Here is a 27,303-nt window from a genome sequence, read left to right on the forward strand (position 1 = left end):
GGAGAAATAGAATAATAATTTGAGTAAAATATGGTTTTAGTTGCCATTCTGAGTAGATACTACATCTTAGATCTGAAATTATAAAAATAATGGGATTAAGTCATCTATTCACCAGAAGCTATATTTTAAATCCCTTGGGACCTCTGACCAATTCGGCAACCCGCCGTCCTTTAATCAATATTAGGACAGAAATGGAAAACAAAAGAATATTTTGCTGTTGCCTCGTATTACTCGATTCATCAAATCTATATAAATTATCAGCAGCTCGAAGTCCAGGAAGGTTACCATCATCTAGATTGTCACCACCGCTGTAAAGTGCTAGTAAACTAGAGACTGGAAAAGGGGCACAGAATAATAAAACCAGAAGCAATAACGGGTTAACCAAGCATGTCTTTGTCTGAGAAATATAACCGTAGTATCTGACATAGTTTACAAAAGCTCCACTAGGCTGCGCTACTGCCGCTTCTACGAGTAAAAGAAACAGTACTATGAAATGGATGCATACGAGCTCAGAAGAAAACTGAAAGACCACCTATGACCATCATATAAGCTTTATTCACATAGTTATGCAGACAGTGGAGTGTCGCGTACCCTGAGATGGACTGGATAGGTACCATATTGATGTGCAGAGTGCTGGAGCTAAATGTCGATATAATGCAGACAGCTTAACTAGAACATCTATGCCATTTAATCAAAACTATTGGACTTTATTACGACCACCAGCCATGCGGTTCTCACCATTTCGTAACTTTGTCTGTTGCGCCTTTTCTGCATCCGTGGAGTTCGCCCTAGTGGGTGAGCCGGTCGGTTTCATCTCAGAAACTCTTGCCTCCTCAATGTCTTTGGAACTTAGAAAACTTGGTTGGTTGGTTGAGGAAAGAAGCCTTGCCCACATCCTGTCAGTTATCACAACCTTGTTCCGTGTTTCTGTCACCCTCTGTAGTCAGAAGAAAGCCATGAGATGATGGGGAAATTGGTCAGAATTTCATCGCAATAAAAATCAAAGAATATGAACTTTCACACTATTCTATCACCATAGTTAGCATGGTAATGAGAAAGGTTGTGATTGGAAGATGGCCTTAATTCACATATTAAATAATCATGCAAAGACTGAAAAAGGCAAGGGAAATCATTACATGAAATGGTATGTAAGTATGTCTGCCATTAACTACCCCCACAGTGATACCAGTATAGCCTGCCATTGCACCATGAATAGCACTATGTGCCAGGAGCGTGCAGTAGACATTGTCAGATGCATTACTTGGAATAGCACGAATCATGTACGTTGGATCTGCCAATGAGAATTCAAATAGTAAATACAGTAATATACAAAAAAAGGAAAGAAAAAAAAACTGGACGAGTGGAAGAAGGCAAACCAACTTAAGTACCTATATACTTGAGATTTATCACCATCTTTCTGGTTGTGAAGTAAGTCTACATGAAGAATGGAGAAACATAAATAATATAGATCAAATTTTCAAAAGTAAAACTTGTAGTCATTCAACCCCATGAATACGTGGTACTATGTACTATATACTATATCAAAAACAGCATAAGGTCACCACCAGAATCAATTGTTTTGGGTTGCACAAATTCTAAGTTCTGGAGGACATTGCATTATGAGAACAAGTCAGGACGGGGCCCAATAGTATTCGATGGAGAATGAGATTGGCAGATGATGGCATCATACAAAATTCCAGTGGGCTGCGAGTTTTGTGTCCAGGGAAGTCAATATAGACCAAAGCGATAAAAACTTAACAGTTAACCACCTTACTTTGGATGCTGAAATAAAAGAGAATTATTTCAACACTAAATGAGGGAATGATGTGAAAAGTCCACTACCCAGTGCATATAACCTATATGTCTAGCATCCTGCTGAACAGAAGACTAAAATGGAACTAATCCTACATATGAGGAAGAGAATATTCATGACCCTACCTTTATATTCTGAGATAACCATATTCCAACATCAAGAAGCAGCTTATTTCCAGAAGCATCTTTGTCGTTCATGGACTGCATAGATTCTTCAATAAGTTTTTGCCCTGCCCCCTCAGCAACCACAAGAACCATATGTCCGTTCTCTTTAAGCCGCTTTTCTATATATTCAAGAAGTCCACCTTTCCCTTCCAGATAAAATTTTGATTCTGGAATTAAGCAACAATCCTGAAGAAAAGGAAAAGAGGTCAAAGGAAACAAAAAGAAAGAATTATTAGCCTAGCATTTCGGGCTGAACTTTCAAAATCAGTGCTTTAAAATCAGTTACTGCAAATTTTACCAATCAAGAATTGACTCAACTAATCAAACAAGACAATCACACTTACTACATCTCGGCTAGCGAGGGTAGCATACATTGCTATGAATCCTGCATCAATAGATCTTGTTAGATGTGACAGAAAATGTACAAAGAGGAAGAGGTTCCAAAAAATCTGCAGGCACAATAGCCATAATAAGCATGTCTAAGCAAAATAAAGACACTATAATAAATTATGAATGTGTAACTTTTTTCCCAACTTGTAGCTAAAAGACCTAGAGTAAACAGTAGTTGCATGGTTGCCTTCAATCAAGAAAAGTGCATGTAAACAAACAAAAAAGTTGTTGGAAAATGAACCATCATATGTTTCTGCCAACTCAAATTATTTCATCAAGAGGAAAAAAAACCTAACCGCTATAGCGACCCATCAGCTTGACAAGGCCTATGCCATTTTCAACACTTTCAGCTTCTACGTGGGCTGCATTAATGGCACGTTGGGCCTCCTCCACAGCAGTATCAAAACCAAAGGACTTGTCAATGACCTGATTGAATAAGAAATTAGAACATTGAAAATCAATGAGAATCTTATGGTTGCATGATTCATTGAGAAAGGAGAACGAGGATGCAACTTATGAACATATGACTCCACATATAGGATCAAAAAGTACCGCAATGTCATTATCTATGGTCTTAGGAATTCCAACAACAGACACCTTTAGACCACGCCTTCGAATTTCCTACAATAGCAATTCAGTAAAAAATCAGAAAACCTTCATGTTCAGTTACTTCTTACGATGTTCAGAAGATAACTAACATTTGTCAAGGTGATACACAAAAGTAAAATCTACTTAAAAACCTCCTGCTTTTGCCCATGTATCAGAACTTAGAATCTAAAAATATCACTTTCTTAATACTGCAAATGGGAAATAGACATCTTATGGATCAAATTAGTAACCAGACTGCTGCGAAGTATGAAAAAAATTTTCTTCAAACAAAGGAAAATAAAAGGAACAAGAAGTTGTGGTTCCAAAAAGACTTAATCTAGGTAATAAGTCTTAGAAAAATTCCTAATCTACCATCTCAAAATTAGCAATTAAAGACTAGGAGATCTGCAAACCCTACCTGATCTGCAACACAATGTATGAAGTCATAAGTCTCAACTAATTATGAAGAATAAAATTTTCACCTCTAAAAATAATTACCTTAAAAATCACAGAGGCCCCCTTTTGGGTTCCATCTCCTCCTATGATATAGACCTGAAGCATTGACTCATCAAGTACTGCATGGCAAGCAATGGAATAAGTTATAGCTATGCTAAACAGTGTTCCTTCTCACCTGATTAATCCCACGGTCCTGAATATTGTCCACTATTTTTGAAGTGTCATAACCTCCCCGTGATGTCCCAATGACAGTGCCACCCTTCTTGTGGATATCATTTACACTCTTCGGGGTCAAAGATAGAGTATTTCGAGCATAGAAGCCCCTATATCCACCCTATAAGTGCTGATGATCAGATAAGTTGAAGTAACAACATGACAAATCTAAAAACTCACAGACAGCACTTCAGAAAGTCCCAGACAAACAGCACTAAGAACCTAATCTGCAAGCGAAGGGTTAGAAACTCACCTCAATCCCAATCACTTTGTTGACACCATACATGTGGGATAACCCACATACTAATTCCCTAATTACTGTGTTCAGCCCAGGGCAAAGCCCTCCACATGTGACAATGCAAGGTTGGACATCATCCGACTCAAAATAAACCTGAAAATCAAGGGATTTTTTCAGTCCATGGTCATGCATGGCATCCCAACAATTACAGGAATATGTGCAGGGAAATCTACCCTTTGACGGGGTCCAGCACGCCGAAAGTGTGTCCCTCTTGGGCTGTCCTTCTGAGAGACAACCTGTTGTACAGATGGTAAAACAGAGATTTCTTGTGAAAGATGGAACACATTGAATCAGCATTAGATACTCTAACGAAAGAAGTGAGAACAAGCCTTGAAGATGCAAAGAAGAAATGATGAAGAAAAAAGAACTATACAATTAATTCATAAAACAGTGAGGCCAACATAGAAAGAGAAAGTCACCTTCTGGGGCACTGTGTCATCAATATCAACAAAGTACTGCCTGGTAAGAAGAAAATATAAAAAGCATTCATAACTTGGTCTTTCCACAGAGCTAAGGTTACTATATGCTTGATACTTAAAGAAAATATTAAATAAAAACTATTAGAAGATGGAATAGATAGTCATACGTGACCACTGAGTAAGCGGGATTATCTTGCAGGGGATTTGGATAAGTCTGCAATAAAAGACCACCAAGTAATTTTCAAGTTTTATTCAAAAGAGATATAGGCTGCAATAATTATTGAAAAGATATTTCCTTTGCTAAGTAAATCAGTCAACCATAGAAAAGGTGGCATGAAATTAAGAACCTTCAATAGAAATAATATTTTGTAAGTATGTTTCAGTTCCAATCTAGCAGCTAAAGGAGATTGCCTCAGCAAGAATGAATTATTTGACAGAAAAAAAAAGTTGTCATTCACACCACTAATTCACAAAGACGTTAGTTTATACTAAAACATGCAACACATGGATGATAAACATAACAGCATGGAAGTAGGAAAATTCCACTACAGTGTCCGCTATTTCTTTAATGCAAAGATCAACTTGATGTGATGCATACTAAAGCACTCTCTTGGTTTCTCCTAATGATCTGAGCAAAATTACAATTCATTAATTGTCATTCGATGCAAACAACAACTGATGTGATACATACATGAGTTCTGTCTTGATTCCTCCCGACAGTTTTACTTAACTCATCAACAACGTAAGACAGCAGAAGAGTATAATGCTCACGAACCCACATGTAGTTCCTTGAATACTTCCTTCTTCCTCTTCATCTTGGCACAACCATTCAAATTGCAATCCTCAAAAGGTTCCATAATCAGACAGGCGATATACAGAACGAAACTTACCTATGAGTCGAATACCTCTTGCATTATAATTCTAAACTCATAGGGCGTCAGATATACCTGTATGTTTTTACCTATTCTAGCCATATAGGTAATCAGTTAATGGCCTATTTCTGATTACATTCTAATCCCAAGCCATGCAAAGCAAGCGCAAGTTGGTAACCACTAAGATGGAGAGCTTCCAGCAATTTGATATTAGTAAATCGCGAAATAGCCGGAGTCACTCCGGCGGTCTATCACACCCGGAGAAGGCTATTTTAACCTCGATAACAACAAAATCTTACAGATTAAATAATCCATTAAATATCACACAACTTAGCATACAGGAGAACAAGTTAGATCATCAAAAGAGAACAAAGAAATAGAAACATAAAAAACAATCAACAAAACACCGCATCTGCTTCCGATCTGAAACCAACAAATCGAGAATCGAAAGATCTAGTACAAACTCACAGGCAGATCAGGAATGTAGTCGGTGAGGTGCGGGACATCCTCGAGAACGTATCCGAACTCCCCTTCGACGATCTTAACATCCGCTTCGTCCTCTACCTCTATGTCCGTCTGAGATCTGGGCCTCAAAGTGAGTTCCCTCGGCGGCAGCGAGACCTTGAAGCAGGAAGCGGACGGGATCGGGACTTCGTCGAGATGCCTCGATCTCGGCGAGTCGAGATGCCTCGGTCTCGGCGAGTCGAAGTCTTGGACCGCCAGGTCATCCTGAGCCGAAGACGCCATCAGAAAAAGTAGTAGCAGCAGTAGTAGAAATCGAAGAAGAGAAGAGAAGGGAAGGAAAGAGAGAAATGAAGTAGGGCTTGGGATTCAGCGCAGGAAATAGAGGAGGAATCTAGAAAGGCGTGCGCATCTAAATAGAGCGATTAAAGAGGGAGGTTTATATAGCGGGTTAGAAACCGGCGGCGAGTTTAGACTTTAAACCTCGGTTTTATGACGTCACGGCGGAGGAGTAAAGAGGAAATGGAGGGGGAGCGGTGCGAATGGTTTCGCGGTTTTTTATAAATACAACGGGTTTGTTATAATTACAGTAGTGCCCCTTCTCGTCGTCTTGAATACATAGATAGCATCAGATAACAAGATAAATTTCTATAAATATGAGGTCTATTCAGAAGTTGTTCCAGAAAAAAGAACCGAATAAAATATTAAAGATAGAGGAATGAGGAATCCCACCAGAAGAAGCTTTTATGGAAGGATGGTACGTGAGATTTTTCAAATTATTGGGCAAGAAAAAGCTTAGTATTGCATTGCCACCTTTATTATAATTAGATACACTTAGTGAGATATATATATATATATATATATATTATGTTTTCATATTTGCGGTCCAAATCTTTGGAGAGTTCCAAATGTGTGGGTCCCGCATTTTCCGCGTATAACAAGATCGTGCCTTCGAGAATGTGAGATGACATATTAAAATGCGTGTCATCTTAGTTGATATAAAACCACCGTAGAAATCTCTAGTTGCATCAAACGTCGCCAACCTTCTTCCATCGCTATCATGACAAGCTCTAAGGTGATTTGTTTAAGTGCCCTTCGTATCTCATATATAAATCTATCTTCTTGTGGAAGAAGACAGTTAGATAAATAATGCTTCTTTTCTTTTCTAAAGCAACCAAGGGTTTCAATCTGTCTCATAATTAACTAACCTTCTACGCCGTGTTGGCATACAATATTTTTAGAATGAACTTACTTTATTTTAATCATAACTATATTAGATGTCAGATGTGATCTATATGCAGCCTATTGAGCAGCTTAACATTATTTTATCTGAGTACTTACTCTAGTGCCTACTAAGCCTTTGCCAAATTATGGGAATCAAACTGATACAGTGACCTAACCTTGCAATTGCAAAGCCATTCGAAGAGGGTGATATCGAATTTTTTTAGGTAAGAAAGGGGCAAAGGAATAATTTGGTAGCTCTCATCAAAGCCAAGTTGCCACGCCCATAGTAATTAGTTGCCATTAGATTTTGCTAGGGGAATAATTCTGTGGGGTCCCTGGGAAGGAACATGGAACTATGAGTAAGAAGATAACTACATGAATGCGAATGTGATGCGACAAAAGCGAAACAGTATTTAACCAAGGGCGAGATTCAAACTCGCACGCCGAATAAGTAATCATTTATTTATCCGACAAAATGCAGTCACGTTTTGAACCACCCTTGATTTTATTATAAATAGGTCAAAGTCCAATGAATGGTATTTATAAGCCAATTTTTCATCACAAATATCTTGCACTGGAAGAAGAAAATATTGCAAATTCCATTGTATCGAGGTGTCCAATGTGAAACCGAACTAAAGGCTAACCAAGCATCGAGTAAATCAAGGTAAAATAGCATTTCAATCTTTACCGGCACCACCTTGACATTAGTTTCTGAAATTTCCACTTCTAAAATAGCACCATAGAGATGCAGGACTACAAAAAGGCCAAACAAATGAACTGCAGTTAAAAAGTATACATGGTAGCTTCAGAGACTTAAGAAACGAAACAATCTCTAAGTATCAAAGTTGAAGAAATTATTATGTAGCATAACCAAGGGATTCACTTTTAGCAGCATTACAGGAGAAGAGCAAGGGACAGCAGAATGGCAAAGGAAACATCATGCTGACAAGTACATTATTATGAATCTTAGTTTTATGCCAAGAACAAGAAAAAGAGTATCTGGCTTCAATGAATCATAATATATAATCCTCATAGAGGTTAACTGTTTATTTACCGCTGTTACAGCCACCACCAGGTGATTGCACACCTGCGCCTTCAAAATTGCCGAAGTGCCTTACCCTTTTTAGACCAAGGAATGACTAAGGACGAAACTTTCGGCTGACGGATTCATAACTAGGGACATGAATAACTGTCAAGAAAAGAAAACAAGACGTTCCAAGATATTATAAGAACCAGAAGAACTAGGTTTCAATGAATTGTTAGCTCAATCCTGCCAGTTACTTAGAACATACCGTCCCCCCAAGATGCCATTGTAAGTGGTGAAGAAATGATCTTCTCTGAGATTGAAGCAATGTCTTTCAGAGTAACTTCATCAACTGCTTTAAGAAAATGTTCAATGGGTTTCCTGCAATGCAAACAATCATAACAAAGGAATGAATACCAAGATTAAAACAAGAGTATCACTGTGTGATTGCAGCTAGAGTTAGCATTTGTGATTATTTAGAAGTTTGCATTGGAAATTGGATAAAACAACCGGGTTTACAAAAATCTTGTAATGGATGGTATAACTCAAAAGCTATACAAGTACTAAGACCTAGAGCTAAAGCAATTATAGAAAATCATTTTGACAGAAAAATGGTATACATTTTAGAGTAACACTACATCACTGTACATGTTCAATCTTCAGACTGCAAATGACCATTTTTCCTGTACTGAAACGAAGGATACCACAGAGAGATAATCTCAAATTCTAAATCATTTCTGGTTTCAACTAACATTATTTGTGAAACAAAAATGTTGAACGCTCCCGTATTATCTTCAAACCATTTCAAACTGTTTTCTAAGATACCAATATTTTAAAGGGTCAATAGCTTCACTTCATGTATACTTCAAAGTTGAAAATACATTCACTTTGACATACTTTGAAATGCCCAAATAAAAAAACCATCAAGTGATTGCTACATTGCAAATTAAAAATGTTATGATCAACGATATACCTTTCTCCATATGTCAAAATCTGCCGTCCAATATCTTCCGATGCCACCATCTGCAATTGAAGAGATTTGTCTGAAAAAATGATCATGAAAATGCAGAACTTTTTAATGCTTTAAAACGGAAGAAATGCATACCCTCGATTCCAGATTCATCAGGACTGCTGACTTAGTCGACTCTTTGGCACGGTCTAGTTGCACCTGGTCAACTATGGAGGAAAGAAGGCAAATAGATGTAAACATACTCAGAATAATTAAGAGAAGGGGCTGTAATCTGCAAAGTTGAGAGCAAATTGTAAACCTTGTCCAGGAGTTGCAACTGCAATAAGTTCTCTTGCTGCTAGATCAACAGCCTTAGAGACAAATTCTGAACCCTGGTGGATAAACCAAATTGTTTAATGAGATCGTTCACTGAGGGGAAGAGAGCAAAGTGCATTGAGAATTCTTGTCTATGTGCTGAGATATGAATATGAGCTTGTGGTCCCCCGTCACACACATAGAACAAACCCATATAGAGCATTCATATGACTTATTTGACCTTTGATATCGTGATGTTTCTTTCAATTAAAACCACTCATTTTACTAGAATATTTCAGCAAAGGGCAAACCGACATGAATATCTACCCCAAGCACTTTTTCCTCATGATTTTAATCAATTCATGTTTCCTACTAATCCATACTAGTTCCTGAACCTAAATATCCATAAGTAAGAAGTGCATACATGTTCGCGTACCACACATGCACTATTTAGTTGCTCAACTGCCAGCTTGCATGACAACCTTTTCTATATTGATTATGATTTCACTATAGGCCGCAGAAACAACAAACTCAAAATTTACACAAAATAGCATGACAGCACCATACATAATACTGGTGAATCAACTGAAATACTTAGTGTCCAACCTGATGTCAACTCGCTATGCACAGGAGATGGGTCAGAAACGTTTGAGGAATGTAACTAGTCATTCAAAAGGAGACAAAAATAGAGCAACTACCACAAACCATCCAAGCAAGACATGCCCTACCAAGCCTAATAAGCATGATAGCAACACAACTACTGCAATTCGTGTCACTGCATGTCAATACATGCCAAATGCACAGATCAGATTACCAACATGTTGTGGCAAGCAATCCCCATTCAATGGTTACAGATATTAGCAAAAGTACCTCCTAGTGATTAACATTATACAAGCAAAGACTTCCTAGAAGTTCCTTCAGAGAAAATCAGTATACAATATTTACTAGTAACTGGACAGAACTAGCAACTTCATACCAAAGAACTGGAAACGAAAGCACCAATAAGAGTCATGGATTTTATGAACAATAGCTAAGAAATAATATCAACTATATCATGTGTCCAGTGAAAGGCTTACCGTGGTTGCATGAATTCCGAAAATGCCAGTATTATTGTAGATGCTGTTGAAAGCAGAGAATGACTCAATCTGTTGGAACTCATTTAGAATACGTAGATCTGTAGAAAATACCACATTTAATGTATATGAAAACATCAAATGGAGCTTCAATATTCTACATAAAAGAGAAGATGATGGACACCAAATGCTGATACTACACTACAGAATTCGCACTGAAACAAGTAGAGGTTTATAACTTACACAAACGAGAATACATTCCTTTCCCAGGACCTCCAGCAGAGAATGAGCCTCCTCCTCCCATGAGCATCTACAACAGCATTAAATTTTGTTGGGCGACCATCACATATTAAAGAAATCCAATTAAGCATACAAATGTCCGAAAGAAAGAACTTCCCAGCTTAAACTAAGAAAAAGTTGGAAGCTTGCCAATACCTGAAGCACTGTCAGTGTCATAGCTTCCTTCTCTTGATGCCAGCCTCCAGGAACTTCGAAAGCAAGGGCAACATGTGTCTTCTGTTGTAAGAAGAAATATGTATAACATAAGAAAGATCTTTGATGTTTGATCCAAAAGAAATAGATCGATAACATAATGGATCTTGCAGAATTACTAATACACACCGCTGAATCTGCTTGACAGCGATAATCCCCTCCCACATAGACAGATTTTGGTTCGTCAGGACGATGGACTTTGGGAAGGTCAGATAAGAGCGGTTCAGCAATTGACACTAACTCATCATGTTCTACACCTGATGCTGCAAGTACCATTCTAGGAGCTGTATAGTTCTCCTACATTTCCCAAAACAAAGAAAATGTGAAAGCAGAGAATTAATAGTATAACAGTCTTACATATAAGACTAAGATTTGATCATACTGCAACAAACTCCTCCAAAATAGAGCTATTCAGTCTGTTTATTGCAGATTCTGGAGCCATCAAAGGATTTGCCAATGCTCCAGCATAGCCAGCAGAATGAATAGCTTCCAAAAGTAAGCCCTGAGGATTACTTGAAATTTCTCCTATTTCCGCTTTTATTTTCTGCAGCTGTAGTTAGCAAGATAAGAATTAGATCAAATATCTGTCATTGAATGAGCAGAAAACCAAGCATGCATAATTCCTAAGATTGTCTACCTGCTCATTAACCTCCCAATCAAGGAAAGCAGGGTTCCTGACAGAATCGATAAGCACTTCAACCATTTGAGGCATGTAAGTTTTCAGTGCATCATAGGTATATCCCATCTGTTCACGAGAAGCTGATGCTGTGACATTGCCTCCAATTGCTTCAACTTCACGCACAATGCGCAAATGACTCCTGTTTGTTGTGCTTTTAAAAGCCATTCTCTCCAAAAGATGTGTGGCACCAAATGAGATAGGTGTCTCATATACAGAACCGCAGTCCACATATAGTCCAATTGATGCTGCTGGGTTCTGAAACAGTCAAAAGAATCAATTGCATGTCTAAGTTGCAGACAGGAATTACAATAGATTCTAAAAAATGAGCATACCGGTGATGTTTCAGAGGCAATTTTGACACCATTTGGAAGAGTAGTAATTTTGGTCTTCCCAGGTTCTACATAATCAGGCAAGGGTGGAGGAAGATTAACACCTTGAAGTGGAAAATCTAGAGGAGGAAGTTGACTTGATCGTTCCCCAGTAAGCCAGCTAAAGAAACCACCAGAAGACCTGGTTGCAACACTTGTGCTTGCAAATCTAGTTGCAGCATGGTGCTGCAAAAGCAAATAATATTACAGAATGTCTAAGCTAACATGAAATATATCAAGTCAAATAACAGAGGCAGCTACCTATTACCTATAAAATTAGAAAAGGATGAAGAGATAAATAAAGAAGAAGGGTATAGTGATAAGAAAAATGTGAAACTGAATAATCTGAACTGCATTTCACTTTTGGCATAAATCATCTAAATTTTGTCAGGTGCCATCAACCACAGCGTATGATTAATGTATAATCAGACTCAATAATACCAGAATGGCAGAATGTTGAGCCTAAGATTCTAATTTCTACAGCCTTACACCAAAATAAGACCTGAAGGGGCCCAAATCTACATAATTTCTAACTACAAGTCAAATCAATCATAATCAACGAGATAAGCACTGAATACATAACAAGGTGTATGCAGCTGCTCAAGAACTTTAATCTCCCAAAGGCGCCATAATTCAAACCAGATATTCAACTAAATGATAAATTAGTACAGCCCAAGAGCTTGAGCTGATTTGTAATCCTTCAACAGAAAGTCCAATTCTAACTGCAAAATCCAAGCCACAAAATACCCATTTTCCTGTGTCATGATTACTTCCTTCACTGAGCTAGCTCGACAACGATATCCAGAGAATAACTGCAGTTTGCTCACAGTTACAAGTACCCAATTTAAGGCAACTGGATAAAAACCATATTAGCTGTATTACCTAAAACGAGCCACGACAAGATTGAGAACTCCCAAGCACAAATTTGACTCCTATTCCCAGAACAATCACATAACAAACAGTTTTCTCAAATCTCTCTCCAGTAATCCAGCGAAATGATATTTAATCGTTTCAAGGACCAAACGAGCTTGAAAAAAAATAAAAAAGAAGATAAATATTCTCACTGTTCTGGCTTCTATGAGATCCACGAAACATCAGATCAGAAAGTTACAATCGATGCTGGAAATGGAAATCAAATACGAGAAGAATAGATGATGTGTTAAGATTAGGGGTATGAGGAGGACCAACCTTGAGAGCCCGAAGGTGGGGGGCTGCAGCTCTATGCATGATGGGAGCGACCAAACCCTAGATCAGAGAAAGGTAGGGCGGAGTGAAGGCGTCGGAGAAAGAAAACGGAGTGAGGTTTTTATTATTTATACTATCGTTAACTATATGGTTCGCTTGATTGTTTAGCCTGCTTGGTGAGTGAACGGAGACGGTCAAACTAAACGGCGTTATCTGAGGGTCATTTTTCAGGAAACCCCCCCTAACTTTCTAGTATTTGAGAAGCCTCTCAATTCATCAGAATGCATCCTCGTATTCAAAAAGATTATAATCTTTTTTATGGTTTAGATTTAATGATCTTTTATCATGAAAAAGAATATGTACATTTTACTTAAGATTGAGAAGGATGAAATTAGTTCAATAGGAAAAAAACTTGGATTTATTCTTCTCTTTTTTGACAATTTCTTTTTCTTTTTTGACATTTAAAAGGTAGAATTTTGCTGTTCAAATGATAACATGCAAAGAAAAGATGTTGAATATTAGATGTACAAAACTTAAATTTGTGCTTACTCATAACATACATATACTTATAAGCACATCTACAAAAATATCGGATTAATAATGTAACATGAAAACCTAATCTGTGCTGCATTGCAAGAAGCTCCTAGGGTCCAGGTTAAGCTCAGCTCATCAAAGAAACATCATCTGTACAACTAGTCTCACATATTCTAAGAGATGTCCAGTTCAACACTCTTTTCAGAAGATTTTGTCAAATATTCTACGAGATGTCAACGATATCCAAAACAGATCTAGCAAACTCAGGAAGTAGCCTAAGCCAGATTTTACACACAAAATACATTTCATTTCAGTGTTAGATTGGATTTGCATAATAACATTCAGATCCTGAGAAGTGAGTCGCTCAAAGAGTAAACCATGATTAGTCATTGCTGCAGCTACAGTTAACAATTTAAGATCCACCTGACAAAAATTCAGATCTTTTAAGCAACCTTGAGATATCAGAAGTGTCTCATCTTTCCCTCTTCAGTATTGCAAAGCAAAGAGACCTTCCTTGCTATGTCAGTGATCTCTTCTATTTGTGTATCAACCAAAATGTTTAACTGGTGCTCTTGAGTCGGTTGATCTCCTTCCAGCATGCCAGCTAGGCTGTCTACTTCTCCATTGGCCATCGACCAGAACACGACAAAAGTTGTATCAAGACCATAATCGTTAGGCACCTCGATGAGACGTTTTCCACTGCTCTGTGCATCCTTGTCTAATATATCACTTTTCATTCGGTCAGAGATGCAGGCCCTGAAGTTGTTCATGCACCTACTGTTTTGAGGATCCAGGGTTAAATATATGAGAACCTCCCAGCATCTAAGGAACTGCTTCTTGTTGATCTTTAACTTCTGACGTGCAATCTCAATAGCAGTGGACGGTGGGCTCATACTTGACTTGCAATTTGTTTTTGATAAATTTCGTTCCTTCAGAGAAGAGACAACAGCATCAATGGCTGGCTTGATTGGTTCAAATGTTAGAAGGCGGCAGGTGTCAATGCATGCACGAAGATACTGAAGATAATCAGAAGGCTCTTCAATGGTGATGTCGTATATGTTCTCAGATACTGCAACAGAATTCACGGCCTCTAGAATATGGCGACCATGACCTTGATTCTGATAAGGCGGCAAAACCAGTATCTATGAAAAGAAACAAGGAGTGCATGAAAGAAAATTAGTTCATTTAGCTAGTGGATAGGAAAGGAAATAGTAAACAGAACTTCTTAGTTCCAAATAAATACCTAATAAGTCTACAATTATCTTTTCAGATCATCTGTTATACCACCAAAACTGCCAGACCACAAAATGGGGCCACTAGCATTTCGCACAAGTCCCTTTTTTCAATTGGATCATTATTTTAACAGAAAGAAATGACAAGCATAGTGGAGAACTAAACCTGGCTAATTCGTAACCGTGAACTGTCAGGGTAATGGTAGAAGCAATATAGAGTTGCAAACCCGAGCAACTGAACAGTACAATTGGTAGATGAACCTTGTGTTTTCTTCACAACTAGAAATATTTCCCATCTTGGATCAGTGATATCAATAGGCCTGCCACCTAGATCAGAGGAATTAAGGAATTACATGTTACTTCTTTAAAAGATGTAATGGTCAAGATAATACAAATACTGATCTATCAGATGTAGCAGGATATTTATAAGAACCTTCAACTAGCAGCAATACAAGAGGCACCAGACGACTGTAAAGCACACCAACAGGCATACTCTGCATTTCCATGCGGATAACCTTGTTCCATGGGAAAAGAGTTCAATTCAGAAAACAAATCATGGATCCCTTGAAATTCAAAGCAGAGATTATTAAAAGAAATGAAACAAAGGCCATGTTATGGTGGTTATCTGATAGCTCGGTTGAAACAGTACTTAATTAGAAAATCTGCGAGATAACTGGGAGGTCAAGGTAACATCCAACTTCTATATAATGTAGTAACAAAATACTGGGGCACCTAAAGCTAGTTTAGCTACTAAATTTGCAGATGCTTAGAACTTAAAAAAATAATATTATAATCCAATTATGTTGGATAGTTGAAATCCCAAAGTGAGCAAGTAGATGTGCTTAGTATAATTATCCTGACTCCAGAAGCTTGCCAACAGAAGATCACCTCAACTGTAAAACCTTCAGCATCCAAATGTGTATCAGAAGGGTGACCTCCATTGAAGGTATCACAGTCGATGACTGTCCCATGTGATACAATATTTCTGAGATCATATGGTCAGGCAGACAAATGAAAGAATTACATTAGAGTACTATGAAGCCAACAAATATTCAATACCAGATATCATATGCTGTATAAGTCATTGAACAGAAAAAAACCTGATGTAATCACATTCCTTTGAAAAGGTTTGAAGAAATTCTTCTTTCTCTATTAGAGATTCCCCGAATATGCTCTACCAAAATAACAACTTCAATCATACATAAGAGAGTATCCTAAAGAAAAAGAAAGAAAGAACATGGATTACCTGAAGAGCAGGTTTCAGATCTGTGATCCCTTTCCCACCCTACGAAAATTCTTAGTTAGCATACATTGAGAAGATGGTGTATAGTGAGTAATAGTACTGAAGAAAGTATTGTCTTCCACCATCTGTCAAGTAAACTTAATACCGATCCTTCACAAGTATAGAGCAAGCTAGACAAAATAGAAGCTTGTACAGTGGGTTAGAACTATCTGCTTTATCGTATTTCTATTTTCAATTCAAACATATCTTTACAAGGAAATACACAGATTTAAGTACAGAATACCAGTTTGATTCTATCATTCTATTCCAAGATCTTGCAGTGCTAATATCATGATAACATTCAAACTTTCACACCACTTATAACTTTCCATAACAAACTACTTGATGCAGTTTAAGTATTAGACATGCAGAATATCCTCACTCACATAATAAATCTATCTACTTAGACAACAGACAAATTCTAAAAGTCGTGTATTAGACACTGATGGTCACACATTTTTAACATGCGTTAGGAGGAAGAGGTATGGGCAGAAGTACTTGAATTATTTTGGATTATGAAGACAAGAAAAAAAGACATTAGAGATGCATGATTAATGGATAAAATCAATCATACAACAGAAAAAAGGAGAAATATCTAGATTGGTGTTACTTACATCTTGAGTGCTCTCAAATGAAATCTCAGCATATGCATGAAAAGATATGGTACTCAACCAGATATTGATCTGCACCAAAAGGTTATATAAGCAATATGTTTTTCCAAATGCAAAGACAAAAGAGCATGCTTCATTTAGAAAATGGCAGTTTAAATTCAAGAGAGAAAACTGCAAGTCTGAAGCAGTTAGTTGAAGACTAAACATATCTTCTCAAGTCTCAACTATAAGACAACTGTGGCACTATAACCAGTTAATAGATATAGCTTGTAACTTTTCCTGGCACCAGCAACTTTTTTATCTTATAAATTCAGATGGTTTAATATCTCTATAGAAGAAAGACATGCATGATGCACTAGATGTGCATATACACCCAAAAATACGTTTCTAGTCTTAGCTATATCTCTTGCTTTTTGGAGCTTGGCTTCAGCCCTATAGATATCTAAGTACAAACAATAATGAGCATTTTGCCCCAATGCAACAGAAAGAATACCCACAAGATAACGGGAATCCACTTCCAAATGTATATCTCAAGAGATTACATAAGAAATAGAAAGGTCAATTTCTGTTGTTTTCTGCAGTATGATAACTGTACTCACCTTTAAGTCTTTATATCCATATATCTTGCCATCCTCACCAAAGAAATGATTTAGGTCGACGGGCTCAATGCAAATACTACTAGTTGCACCCACTTCATCTTGACTTCTAACTATAATAAGCCAAATAGAAATGGAAGTTTATTAAACAACTTTAGTAGTTAGTAGACCATACTACAAACAAAAGATTAAAATGAAAAACAAAGGCAGAACCTCATACCAAGGAAAACTTTGATGCACTCATTCGCCCCAACTCCACTATCTACAACATACCAAATACAATAAAGTCAACCCAGACCACTTATCATACTCTAACATATACAACAATAATGATGGTCATTGTAGAAAATGACAACACAAAACTAAAGCTTCTCTTCAACTACGAGATACTTGCAACGGAAAAGCTTCATATTATAACACAGAGGAAAAAGATAGCTGATAGCAACTACCAGCAACAAAGTACAGCTGAGGAACCAAGAATGAAGAGATCGACAGCATAAATTTGGGAAAAAATCATGGGAATACAACACGACGACCGCAAATCTAGCTCCCCACATAACTTAGACGAGATCATGAAGTCATCTAAGAACAATCACAGGAAACTCCAAGAAAGAAGAGAGCTTAAAGAGGGGGAAAATCGAGAGAGTTTTCCCCCAAAATTGGTTACCGATCTTGGCGAATACGACGCGCTTCCGCTTCTTCGAATCCGACGAAGTCTCTTCGACCTTCTGCTTGAGCGCCATGTCCTCCGAAAGGGGAGAGCTCTAGGGTTTCAGTACCTTCGAAGGAGAAGAGTGTGAGAGGGAAGGCAGGCGGGAAACGCTATTCCGTATATAAAAAGAAAAGGGGGGAGGGAAGGGAAGAAGCCGAGGGTTTCTTATTACAGCCTGAGCCTGCGACCCGGCATTTTGGCACGTGCGAGGAGGACACGATTTATAGCGGTAAATGTGAAGTTGTAATTAATAAAATATAAAATAAAAATCACACTAAAACGAAGATTTATTCTCCCTTAGTGTTCGCACGTGCGATACGAACGAGCTATATAGTAGAAGATTGGCATCAACGAGAGAGAGAGAGAGAGAGAGAGAGAGAGAGAGAGAGAGATGGGGATCCGGTTCGTCTTGTTGGTGAACAAGCAGGGGCAGACACGGCTGGCCCAATACTACGAGTACCTCACGCTCGAGGAGCGCCGCGCTCTCGAAGGCGAGATCGTTCGCAAGTGCCTCGCCCGCAACGAGCAGCAGGTAATGTTTTCCTCTCCTATCTAATTTGATCTCGCATGTCCGAACCCCTCTTAGATCCGGGACAGTTGCTGCTCTTGGATCTCGATCGTCTCGAATCGGAAGAGATCAAGTCAGTCTACCATTAGGAGATCTAGCACTATGTTCGTTGGTTGAATGGTATGATATGGATTCATTAGTTATGACGTTGGGCAAGGATCTAATTGCTTTGCTCTGCTGATCATTGTTAGAAATCAAATCCTAATTTCCGTTAGTAAATACTTTCCCCTTGTTAATGGAGTTATGGAAGGAATTGAAGATATGAAAAATGATGGATGATGTGGTTTATACTTTATAAATGGGTTCGTATTTAAGAATACCAATAATTTGCCTTTTTTTTTAAAGTGATGGAATTATATCATGCGTGATCATTTGGGGGAATCTGAGATTTAAGTCATGAAATTCACTGGGAATATAATTGCTTTCAGTGTCTTCTACTTAATTGATATTGGCTTCACATATATATTCTCGTCACTGATCTCTGTCTAATTGTAGTGTTCTTTTGTTGAGCATCGGAATTACAAAATCGTATACAGGCGCTATGCATCACTTTTCTTCCTAGTAGGAGTTGACAACGATGAGGTATGCCATTCTATGATCTCAGTGTGCATCTTGTAAATCATATTCACAAGATATGTTTAGTTTAGTTACTTCTTATAGGAATCATTGTGTGTATGCGATTGTCAAACTTAAAATGAAGTTTTTAATGGCAAAACATGAATCTTATCTTTACAGTCTAACAAATAGCCTAACATAAATTGCTCGGAATAAGCACATGATGGATAGTTATGCATTTATTTATTTACTTTGTAAGTGTTTTTTTATCACTATCCAACAAAATCAATAGATTACTGTACATCTAGTGGCAAAACAGTTGAACTGCTTTATTTGGAAAAGGCTCAATAGCACAAGCAGAAAATGGGCCCAATAACTTTTGGGCATTTAAGCCTGTCTAAGATTACTGTCCTTTGAACTTTGGAAGTCTGTAATTTGGTATGGCAAGGACTTGTAGCATTAGCTTGTTGCTTATGCTCAATGGCCAGCGATCACAGAGGACTATGTTGTCAGAATAAGCTAGAGGACAAAGCTCCAAATTATTTTGGATTCTATTAATATTCTCCTTTTTATGTATGAATTGTGTCTTGATACAAGGATGCTTCATCTGATTCTATCAAGTTTGAGCATTTCTGCTTAAATGAAAATAAATATGATGAGTTGCTTGATCCTTGTCGAAGATCGGATTGATTCCTAGAATTCTTTTGACTTGCATAACTGTTTTATTCTCTCTTTTTTTCCCCTTGGAGCAAGAAGGCAAATATGTTTATTTGCATCAATAAGTTAATGTTCTGAGTTTTTTTTTTTCAGAATGAGCTAGCAATCCTGGAATTCATACATCTATTGGTAGAAACCATGGATCGACATTTCGGAAATGTGGTATGCTCTCATATTTGTGTTGGTTCACATCAATTCTTTTCCTTTTCCTTGTCTTCTTGTAAAGATCTAACAAAAACTGCTTCCGTTGATCTCGCCAGTGTGAACTTGATATAATGTTCCATCTTGAGAAGGCACATTTCATGTTGGAAGAGATGGTAATGAATGGTTGTATCGTGGAAACAAATAAATCAAACATTCTGGCACCGATCCAGCTGATGGACAAAGCTTCTTAGATTTATAAGGGACTGCCGCTTGCTCTTTGTAATCATGATCACTCCCTGCTTTATGTACTTGTTGTCTTACAAAAAAAAATTTATGAAAGAAATTGTCTTACTTGATGCAATATTATTGGACTAAGTCTTCTGGTTATTCTTAGTATGTCATTAAACATTGATGCAAAGCTTGTCTATTATGCATGTCCACATTTATGTCAAGGTGGCATACCGTGTTTCTGCTCTATTATTAACCACATCAGTCATTTGATACGAGAACGGTCAACACATGATATTCTTGTGTTGGCTTATGGTTACATAGTCTATTATAAAATCCATACTTACTATCACTCCTGCAGTCGAACCCAACGCATTTCGATCGTTACATAATATCATGACATTATCAATTAAAATCACTTTACTTGCTGAACTGTTCGGGTTCAATGACGGGATGCCAAGTATACTGACTGCAAGAAATTTTAACTCACTGATATCGAGGTTGAACTGGATGATAATTTCTCACAAGTTCTCATTTTCCCCTTTTACACAGAGCACCAACAGAATTCTAAAGCATAATTAAACGTTCACAGCAATATATTTCGAAGTACAATGAAAGTGTCCCAAGGCTTCAGCCGCATTACTTACTAATCTGAAAACCGTACTAAAGCTATGAAAATATTAACAAGCTCTAATCAACTTCCTTCAGAAGTGTAGGCATGTTGGGAACTTTTGCAAACCAGCCAAGCATAAGCAACTTTTGCCGCAACTGTATATAAATGGATTGAACGCTGGTGAAGTAAAAAAGCCAGTCACGCTCACAAAAGCTAGACACAGGATACGACGAGTTGTACATAGGTACATTAACAAGAACAACATCAAGAATGAAGGATTGCAGATTGAAGCAAGTACTCTGCAATTCACAACCAATAAAATTATGTAATTGAGGAGTAGATATTGGCTGATGAAAGAATGTAGAGAACAACTTCAGAAGAATGGTCATTTGAAGCTTCCAAACTGCTGTCCGCCAAAGGCTGATGAGAAGCTTCCACTTCCACCAGTTGATGTGGAAGATGAGAAACCAGAGACTCCCAAGCCTGATCCCCCGCCCATGGCTCTTCCCATATACACTGGTGCGGGTAGACCTTTGTCTTTCTCATCTGATCCATCACTAAGCCCTCCTACAATCCCAATATCAGCTAGATTTACCTTCTTGGCTGCATGTCAAAAGGATAGCCCCAATAAAAAATTTTAACCCGATTAATACTGCAGGACAAAACCTAATTCAGCATGTACTTCCATCTATATAAATTGTTTGTTTCAATTAAAGAACGTCTATAATTTGTTTTAGACTAAGAAAGTTGATCATAGAACCATAAAGTTTATTGGCAAATCGTGACGGTACTTAATCTAAACCATCAAATTATCTATACATAAGTCAACAAACAATGTGTACCTAACCAAAGAGCTTGTAATAAGACTCATGCATATAATAGTTGCATCATAATAATCAGAGAATTGAAACTCACGAGCAGTTATATTCAGATCGATCAGTCCACGGCTCAAAGAGTCAGCCCATATGCCAGACTTAACCTGGAACGTGTTCTTGGTGGCAGGTTTTGCTCCTGCCAGATAGGTTTGGTCCTGTTTGAGGCTATTGTTTCCCCCAGTTGTTGCATCAGTATGCGAAGTAAAGGCCCCAAAAGTGGAGTCTGCAAAAGGATCTTGGTCAACATTGTTGAGGCTTTCCGTGGAATTATGTGGTGGTTCTGTAGTAGCTGATTCCACATGGGAAGCAAAGGCACCAAAAGGGTCAGATCCTTCAAAACTGTTCAATGGAATTGCAGCAAAAGGGTCAAATGTGCTTGTTGGTACAGGCGTAGAAGACTTTGTTTCAGAAGATAATCCCAAATTTGGTGCCACAAAAAAATCTGTCTTTGAAGGAAATGCAGCAGGAAAGGCAGGTTGATCAGCAAAGAGATCAATGTGGCTCTGCAGTGGCATTTTGACAGAAAAGCATGTTAGTAAAAAGAGTCAATTGAAATTATTAACATTCTGTAAGATACATCAACTTGGGCGACCAAGAAAATGTGAAAAGTCAAAACAAGCCCAAGCAATGGTGCAATTGGAGTGTAAAGAGGACTACAGGAGACTTTGTTCATTTTCAATTTCACAGTGCAAAGAAATTAACTTTTTTGGTTCCAAGTTTCTTACTCCAAGATCACTTGGCAAAGCTGCCATGTCATACAAGAGTGAACAATTCAAGCAGATAATTTATCTTCTTGACAAATGAAGAAAACAACAGTTGCCTTATTGTTCCTATGACCATTCACTTGGAAATCAAATCTGACCTGAGCATGAGAACCTGTAGCTACTTCTGCTTGCGGAGCAACCGACTGAAAAGACGCATCAGCAAATAGATCAACCTCTGGTGCAGCAACACTGCTTACTGTGGTTGTTTCTGTTGGACTAGATGAAGGTGCATCCATGAGATCATCCAATAAACTTTGCCCAAAGAGATCCACCTGGTTAGAGCTTGTATTATGTGATCCTACAAATGAAAAGGATAAGATCCTGATAAGAAGCTTATCACCCAAAAAAAATAAAGGATTGAACCCAAGGAAATTACTTACAAGATGATTTAACGAAGAACAGTTAAATCCAATCGACACAACAGATATTTGCATATTTATGGCCATAAACCAATGGTAATCTAATCATTCAAATCATAATTGTCATTTTAGTGCTCCACCGTGATGCTGACATTACTATGTTAATTGCTACAACAGCAATAATTTAAGGCCATCAAATTCTGGTTGGGAGGCTAAGTTATGCAAAAGAAAAGGAAACTAAGTTAAGAACCTTCAGAAGAAAAGTTAAAAGCAACATCATTTCACTTCACTTCTATAGATAAACTGGACAAAAGTTATTGGATGCTCTCTTCTCTAACCATATCTCTTTAGGATTGAAGCTATTTTAAAAAGTCAATGTGGCAGTGACACAGTGAGGCTTCCACTTGTCAGACCTGGTTTGATGGGTTTAAGTCCAAAAATAGACTTTCCAGATATGGGAGTAAAGTTGCATACAGCCATGCACTATACTCAAAATGAACGTTAGCAGCATCAGCGTGCACCAGAAACCCATGTTCTTTTCCTTTCAAAAATATGTTCGTTGATTTGCTAGGCATGCACAGATGCATAGATCGTATTCATAATAAATTATAAATATGCTGTAGTGTAATAAAAATATGCAGATCAAGTTCCTTAACTTGTGAGTGAACAAAGAAGTAAGAAAGAAATAAAGAATAGCTTTCTCTTCCAACAAGTGAATTGACCAGTCAAGCACCAGGAAATTAATAGCTCAAATATTAACCTGCAGCTGATGAGCCACGTGGATCAAAGTCATCAAAATCATCATCACCACTACTAGGTGGAGCACTTGGGGTTTTAGAAGGACCAAAACCTGGCTTACTCAACGGCTTTGAGGATTGGGAACTCTGATCCCTGTTACATGGGAAAAAATTGAACATTAATTTCAGATTGAAACCGAAGCATCATGAACAAAAATTAGTGTGGACTCACTTCAGGATGAAACTATGCAAACTAATGATGCGGACATCACTGATAGGACGCGATGGCGTGTGTACCAGCACAGGAGGCGCCGACAGTTGATGATCCCTCCTATAGGGATTTGGTTCTGATTTTTATTTATTTATGGTGTCTTTTGTTTATTTCCTATGTATGGTGTTTTTTGCTTAATTCCATTGTAGGTCTATATATAGACCCGTTATATTTCCTTTGGACTTAATAAAAGTTTATGTGATTTGTTCTCTCGAGAATTTTGGTGTGAAACCTTTTCTTAGGGTGGAGGTGTGAAACCCCATTCCTTCCCTTCTTATTTCTCTACTTCATTTTCCTCCACCACGTTTTGCATCAACTAAATTATCCATTATCTTGAAATATATGTTGCGGAAGAAGTTTCTATAGTCCCTAAATCCTTATACATGTCTTTTCAGACTCCATGATCAACATGAGTCAACTGTCAGATAGAGATGTGAAGTGCAAGCAAATAGTTACATATACATTCCATTACTAATTTATGCCTGAGATATTGTGCCCCTCAAGCTGTCTTTTACCCTTAAGAACCAAGCAAGTGTCTCTTGGGACAAGAACTAGCATCAACTCTCTTATAGTCTAATTATACTTAGCTAACAAGTATGATCAATTAATCGAACACATCAATTGAAAGAAGTCAAAGAATTAATTCTATTAAGGACGGAATAGCTCATGAAAGTACCATCAGCATCCAAAGAGGCCCAGGCTTAAACAATTGCTTTTAAAAGCTATTTGGCCTTGCCAAAGGAGGAGGTGAATCCATACTTGGTCAAAGACGGATAAACTAGCTCACACAATTAATATTACAAGATATAAAACCTTTCTAAAGTACTCACATCCAATAATTTCTTTTATTTCTGTTTTGGCTGACTAATTTGGTTAAACAAATTACTATCCATGCATAGATGTGAAAACATGGTTTGGTTGATCTTGCCTTTCTATTTGGTTACACCACAAGCATTTGTATTCACTCTACAATAAAAGTAGCTTAAGGGGTACCTGCCAATATGCGCCACACCCTTTTTCAACTTGTTGTCTCTATTCTGGTTTAGGACACTTTCAGACTTTTGACGATCTTTGCTGCTGCCTATTGACTTGGCTTCTTTTCCATTTCGTTCTGTGTCTCTGAAACTATCTTTGAAGGAGTCACCTTCCCTTGAACCAGTCAAGCTTCCATAATGGTCACTAGAACTATAGCTGCTGTTGCTTCCATATGAAGTTGAGCTTGATTTATATGTGATTCCAGATGAAGATAATCCAATGTATCTAAGTGTAGGAGCAATTATAATTTATTCGTTAATAGAACAAAGGAAAAGAAAAAGAAAGTAATAGGGACATCATATCACTGGGTTTAACAGATGCCTTACTTGTCACGGTTTGCAGCAGCTTTATCTCTGACTGCTTGTATTTTATCCTTGTCATTCAAAATATTTGAAATTGTCTCGGCCTTCTTCCTCACATTAATACCAACATCCTTTCCATTAGGCTCAACATGCTCAAACCTTGAGAGTACCTTGATAAGACAAAACAAATAGGAAAGAAGTAATTGGAAGCATAGGAGTCTCATTTGGTTAGATAAAAAATAGTTGCCATGAGGGATAAAGAAAATATACTGAAATTGGAGAACAATGCTCAAGAATGTCATCAAGTGCACGCTCAGATCCATTTGCTATCAAGTATTCAATGACAGTCAATGCCTGTGATGATGAAATTTGTTACATGCTAAGTCCAAATCAGATGAAGATTGGAGTAGGAACTAATTGACTAGATAAAGTTAGAGCAAAAAAAAGGGTCTAATTATCACCTTGTAGACATGGCGCCAATTTTGACTGCCCTCGGTCAGTCTTGTCCAAAGAACATTCATTATCATCTGGCACTCAGTGCTGTGCAATTATATTGTAAGAAATTAGGATATCAATTTCAGTGCACAACAACAGCATAGACAGCTTCTGATCCACACAGAGCTAATGTCGCTTACAATTTTTTGGTGGCCTGAGCAATCTCTGACAAAGCCGATCCATGAGGACCCCAAGGTTCATCGTTTGTTGCATCGAGGACCTGAAGTCCAACAATTGATTAGCCTGAGGCAAGGAATGAAAGAAATGCTGGAATTGAACAAAAACAACCAGCACTTCTCCACAAGTGCAGCTGCAACGATAACAGATGCTATACTTCTATGTCAAGGTATTCATTTCATTTCTGATGCGTTCTTTTCCACCATGCTGCATGGGAACTACAAATTTCCAGACTGAAAGCATCAAAATTAGACAGCAATATAATAGATCGATCCTACAAGGCCAAACTAGCTAAGATTTCTTTGGATAATCTAATGGATAGGAAATAATAGTCCAGTTTACAGATCTGAATCCGCCAGTTGAGTAATTCTACCCGATTTCTCCCATTAAATTACACTCCGTGATATCAACGAGTTAATCTACGACCTGATCTTTGATAGTAACGACATCACAAAGGCGAAAAAAGTAATCAGATCTAGTTAAGAGTCGCAAAACACGACAGATTAGAGATCTAACCTTTTGTTCGATCTCCGGAACCTTGAGCACTTTGAGATTGACCTCCCGCTTTCTGCAAAAGCCAAGGGTTTACATAGATCTGAGGCGATCGATCGGAAGGAGAGATTTCTGATTCAAAAAGCTTACATCTCGCGAACCGTTTGATCGAAGACCTTCATAAAATCCATTGCGCTGGAGCGATCGAGGATTAGATCTCGCCTGTGGGAGGGAAATGGCGGAGAATTAGTCCCCTTTAGATCGCAATATCCTTTTGGTTTGGTCTCGAGATAGGAGAAGAAGGGGTTAGGAGCGTGTCTTCAGAGTAGCGGTAGCGGTGGGGATGTGGTGACAGCTCTCCTGCGGCAAACAGTGTGATCCGCGAACATTTAAATATAGCCAAATTTTCCCCTTGCATTAAATCAAAATACTTATTTATAAATCACACTTAAAACATTTTTCTCTATAAATATAAGTATGATTAACAAAAAAATTAACTTTTTTTAATCAAAATGTCTATGAACTCAGATGTCGTAATATTATCATGCCTATTTTTCAATCATCTCAACTATGAGGCATTTATGTTAGCTAATATAGTGAGTTATCTAGTCTTAGGGTTTAAGTCTTGTTCATTGCTAAATAATTATTATTCTGAACTAAATATCGCCGAGATCTGCTCCAATCCGTCGAACTGTCAAACTGCTCCTCCAAGCCAACCGCACTGTCGTGCTATCAACCGAGTTGAGCCGTTGAGCCAAATCACTAAATAATTTTTTTTATAAAATTATTTAGGATTAGAGTCGAACTCATAACCTCTTCGGTAGATGAATATATAGCTGAGTTTGGGCCCGGACCAATCAGATAGAATCTTTAGCCCGTGGCCGTGGATACCATCAGCAATCCGAGACTAGAGAATCATAGTTGGATATTCTCTTACTAATAATAAGTTGAGCTTTATATATACTGCCAGTGCATGAGATCATAAGATTGCACCCCTTCGATCTTCCAAAAGGTTGTACA

General features: G+C 37.8%; 5 protein-coding genes across 6 annotated transcripts; 1 reads left to right on the forward strand and 4 right to left on the reverse strand.

The window, feature by feature from the left end:
• Positions 1-370: 370 nt before the first annotated feature.
• LOC140789751 (ATP-dependent 6-phosphofructokinase 6-like) lies at positions 371-6,210 on the reverse strand. Its single transcript, XM_073139566.1, has 14 exons — positions 5,682-6,210; positions 4,509-4,555; positions 4,342-4,381; positions 4,096-4,158; positions 3,878-4,015; positions 3,587-3,745; positions 3,454-3,507; positions 2,920-2,988; positions 2,664-2,793; positions 2,322-2,362; positions 1,939-2,163; positions 1,389-1,434; positions 1,137-1,291; positions 371-937 (listed from the first exon to the last, which is right to left on the reverse strand). Exons 1-14 carry the CDS (start codon positions 5,958-5,960, stop codon positions 698-700), a joined length of 1,686 nt encoding a protein of 561 aa, XP_072995667.1. The 5' UTR covers positions 5,961-6,210; the 3' UTR covers positions 371-697.
• A 1,522-nt stretch (positions 6,211-7,732) lies between these two features.
• LOC140788322 (mitochondrial-processing peptidase subunit alpha-like) lies at positions 7,733-13,138 on the reverse strand. Its single transcript, XM_073137529.1, has 13 exons — positions 12,988-13,138; positions 11,764-11,985; positions 11,390-11,686; positions 11,135-11,302; positions 10,882-11,049; positions 10,696-10,776; positions 10,504-10,570; positions 10,264-10,361; positions 9,192-9,264; positions 9,029-9,099; positions 8,897-8,946; positions 8,192-8,304; positions 7,733-8,088 (listed from the first exon to the last, which is right to left on the reverse strand). Exons 1-13 carry the CDS (start codon positions 13,024-13,026, stop codon positions 8,039-8,041), a joined length of 1,497 nt encoding a protein of 498 aa, XP_072993630.1. The 5' UTR covers positions 13,027-13,138; the 3' UTR covers positions 7,733-8,038.
• A 578-nt stretch (positions 13,139-13,716) lies between these two features.
• LOC140788874 (probable histone acetyltransferase type B catalytic subunit) lies at positions 13,717-18,144 on the reverse strand. The gene is made up of 10 exons (XM_073138356.1): positions 17,907-18,144; positions 17,460-17,501; positions 17,243-17,352; positions 16,647-16,715; positions 15,997-16,035; positions 15,851-15,924; positions 15,639-15,735; positions 15,184-15,265; positions 14,917-15,077; positions 13,717-14,660 (listed from the first exon to the last, which is right to left on the reverse strand). Exons 1-10 carry the CDS (start codon positions 17,980-17,982, stop codon positions 13,980-13,982), a joined length of 1,431 nt encoding a protein of 476 aa, XP_072994457.1. The 5' UTR covers positions 17,983-18,144; the 3' UTR covers positions 13,717-13,979.
• A 164-nt stretch (positions 18,145-18,308) lies between these two features.
• Positions 18,309-20,296, forward strand: LOC140788875 (AP-4 complex subunit sigma). The gene is made up of 4 exons (XM_073138357.1): positions 18,309-18,483; positions 19,015-19,101; positions 19,885-19,953; positions 20,052-20,296. Exons 1-4 carry the CDS (start codon positions 18,343-18,345, stop codon positions 20,184-20,186), a joined length of 432 nt encoding a protein of 143 aa, XP_072994458.1. The 5' UTR covers positions 18,309-18,342; the 3' UTR covers positions 20,187-20,296.
• Positions 20,297-20,912: 616 nt separating this feature from the next.
• Positions 20,913-26,650, reverse strand: LOC140788873 (clathrin interactor EPSIN 1). Of its 2 annotated transcripts, none has more exons than XM_073138355.1 (11): positions 26,434-26,650; positions 26,308-26,359; positions 25,755-25,834; positions 25,581-25,659; positions 25,390-25,473; positions 25,144-25,289; positions 24,776-25,042; positions 23,535-23,665; positions 22,514-22,713; positions 21,692-22,154; positions 20,913-21,343 (listed from the first exon to the last, which is right to left on the reverse strand). In XM_073138355.1, the coding sequence occupies exons 1-11, from the start codon at positions 26,472-26,474 to the stop codon at positions 21,162-21,164; spliced, it is 1,725 nt and encodes a 574-aa protein (XP_072994456.1). In that variant the 5' UTR covers positions 26,475-26,650; the 3' UTR covers positions 20,913-21,161. The 2 variants fall into 2 exon arrangements, with proteins under 2 accessions (XP_072994456.1, XP_072994455.1); XM_073138354.1 differs by having other exon boundaries at positions 20,913-21,379.
• Between the last annotated feature and the right edge of the window lie 653 nt (positions 26,651-27,303).

This window comes from Typha latifolia, chromosome 5 (genome assembly GCF_019914945.1).
Source record: "Typha latifolia isolate L0001 chromosome 5, TyphaL0001v2, whole genome shotgun sequence".
NCBI classification, from domain to species: domain Eukaryota; kingdom Viridiplantae; phylum Streptophyta; class Magnoliopsida; order Poales; family Typhaceae; genus Typha; species Typha latifolia.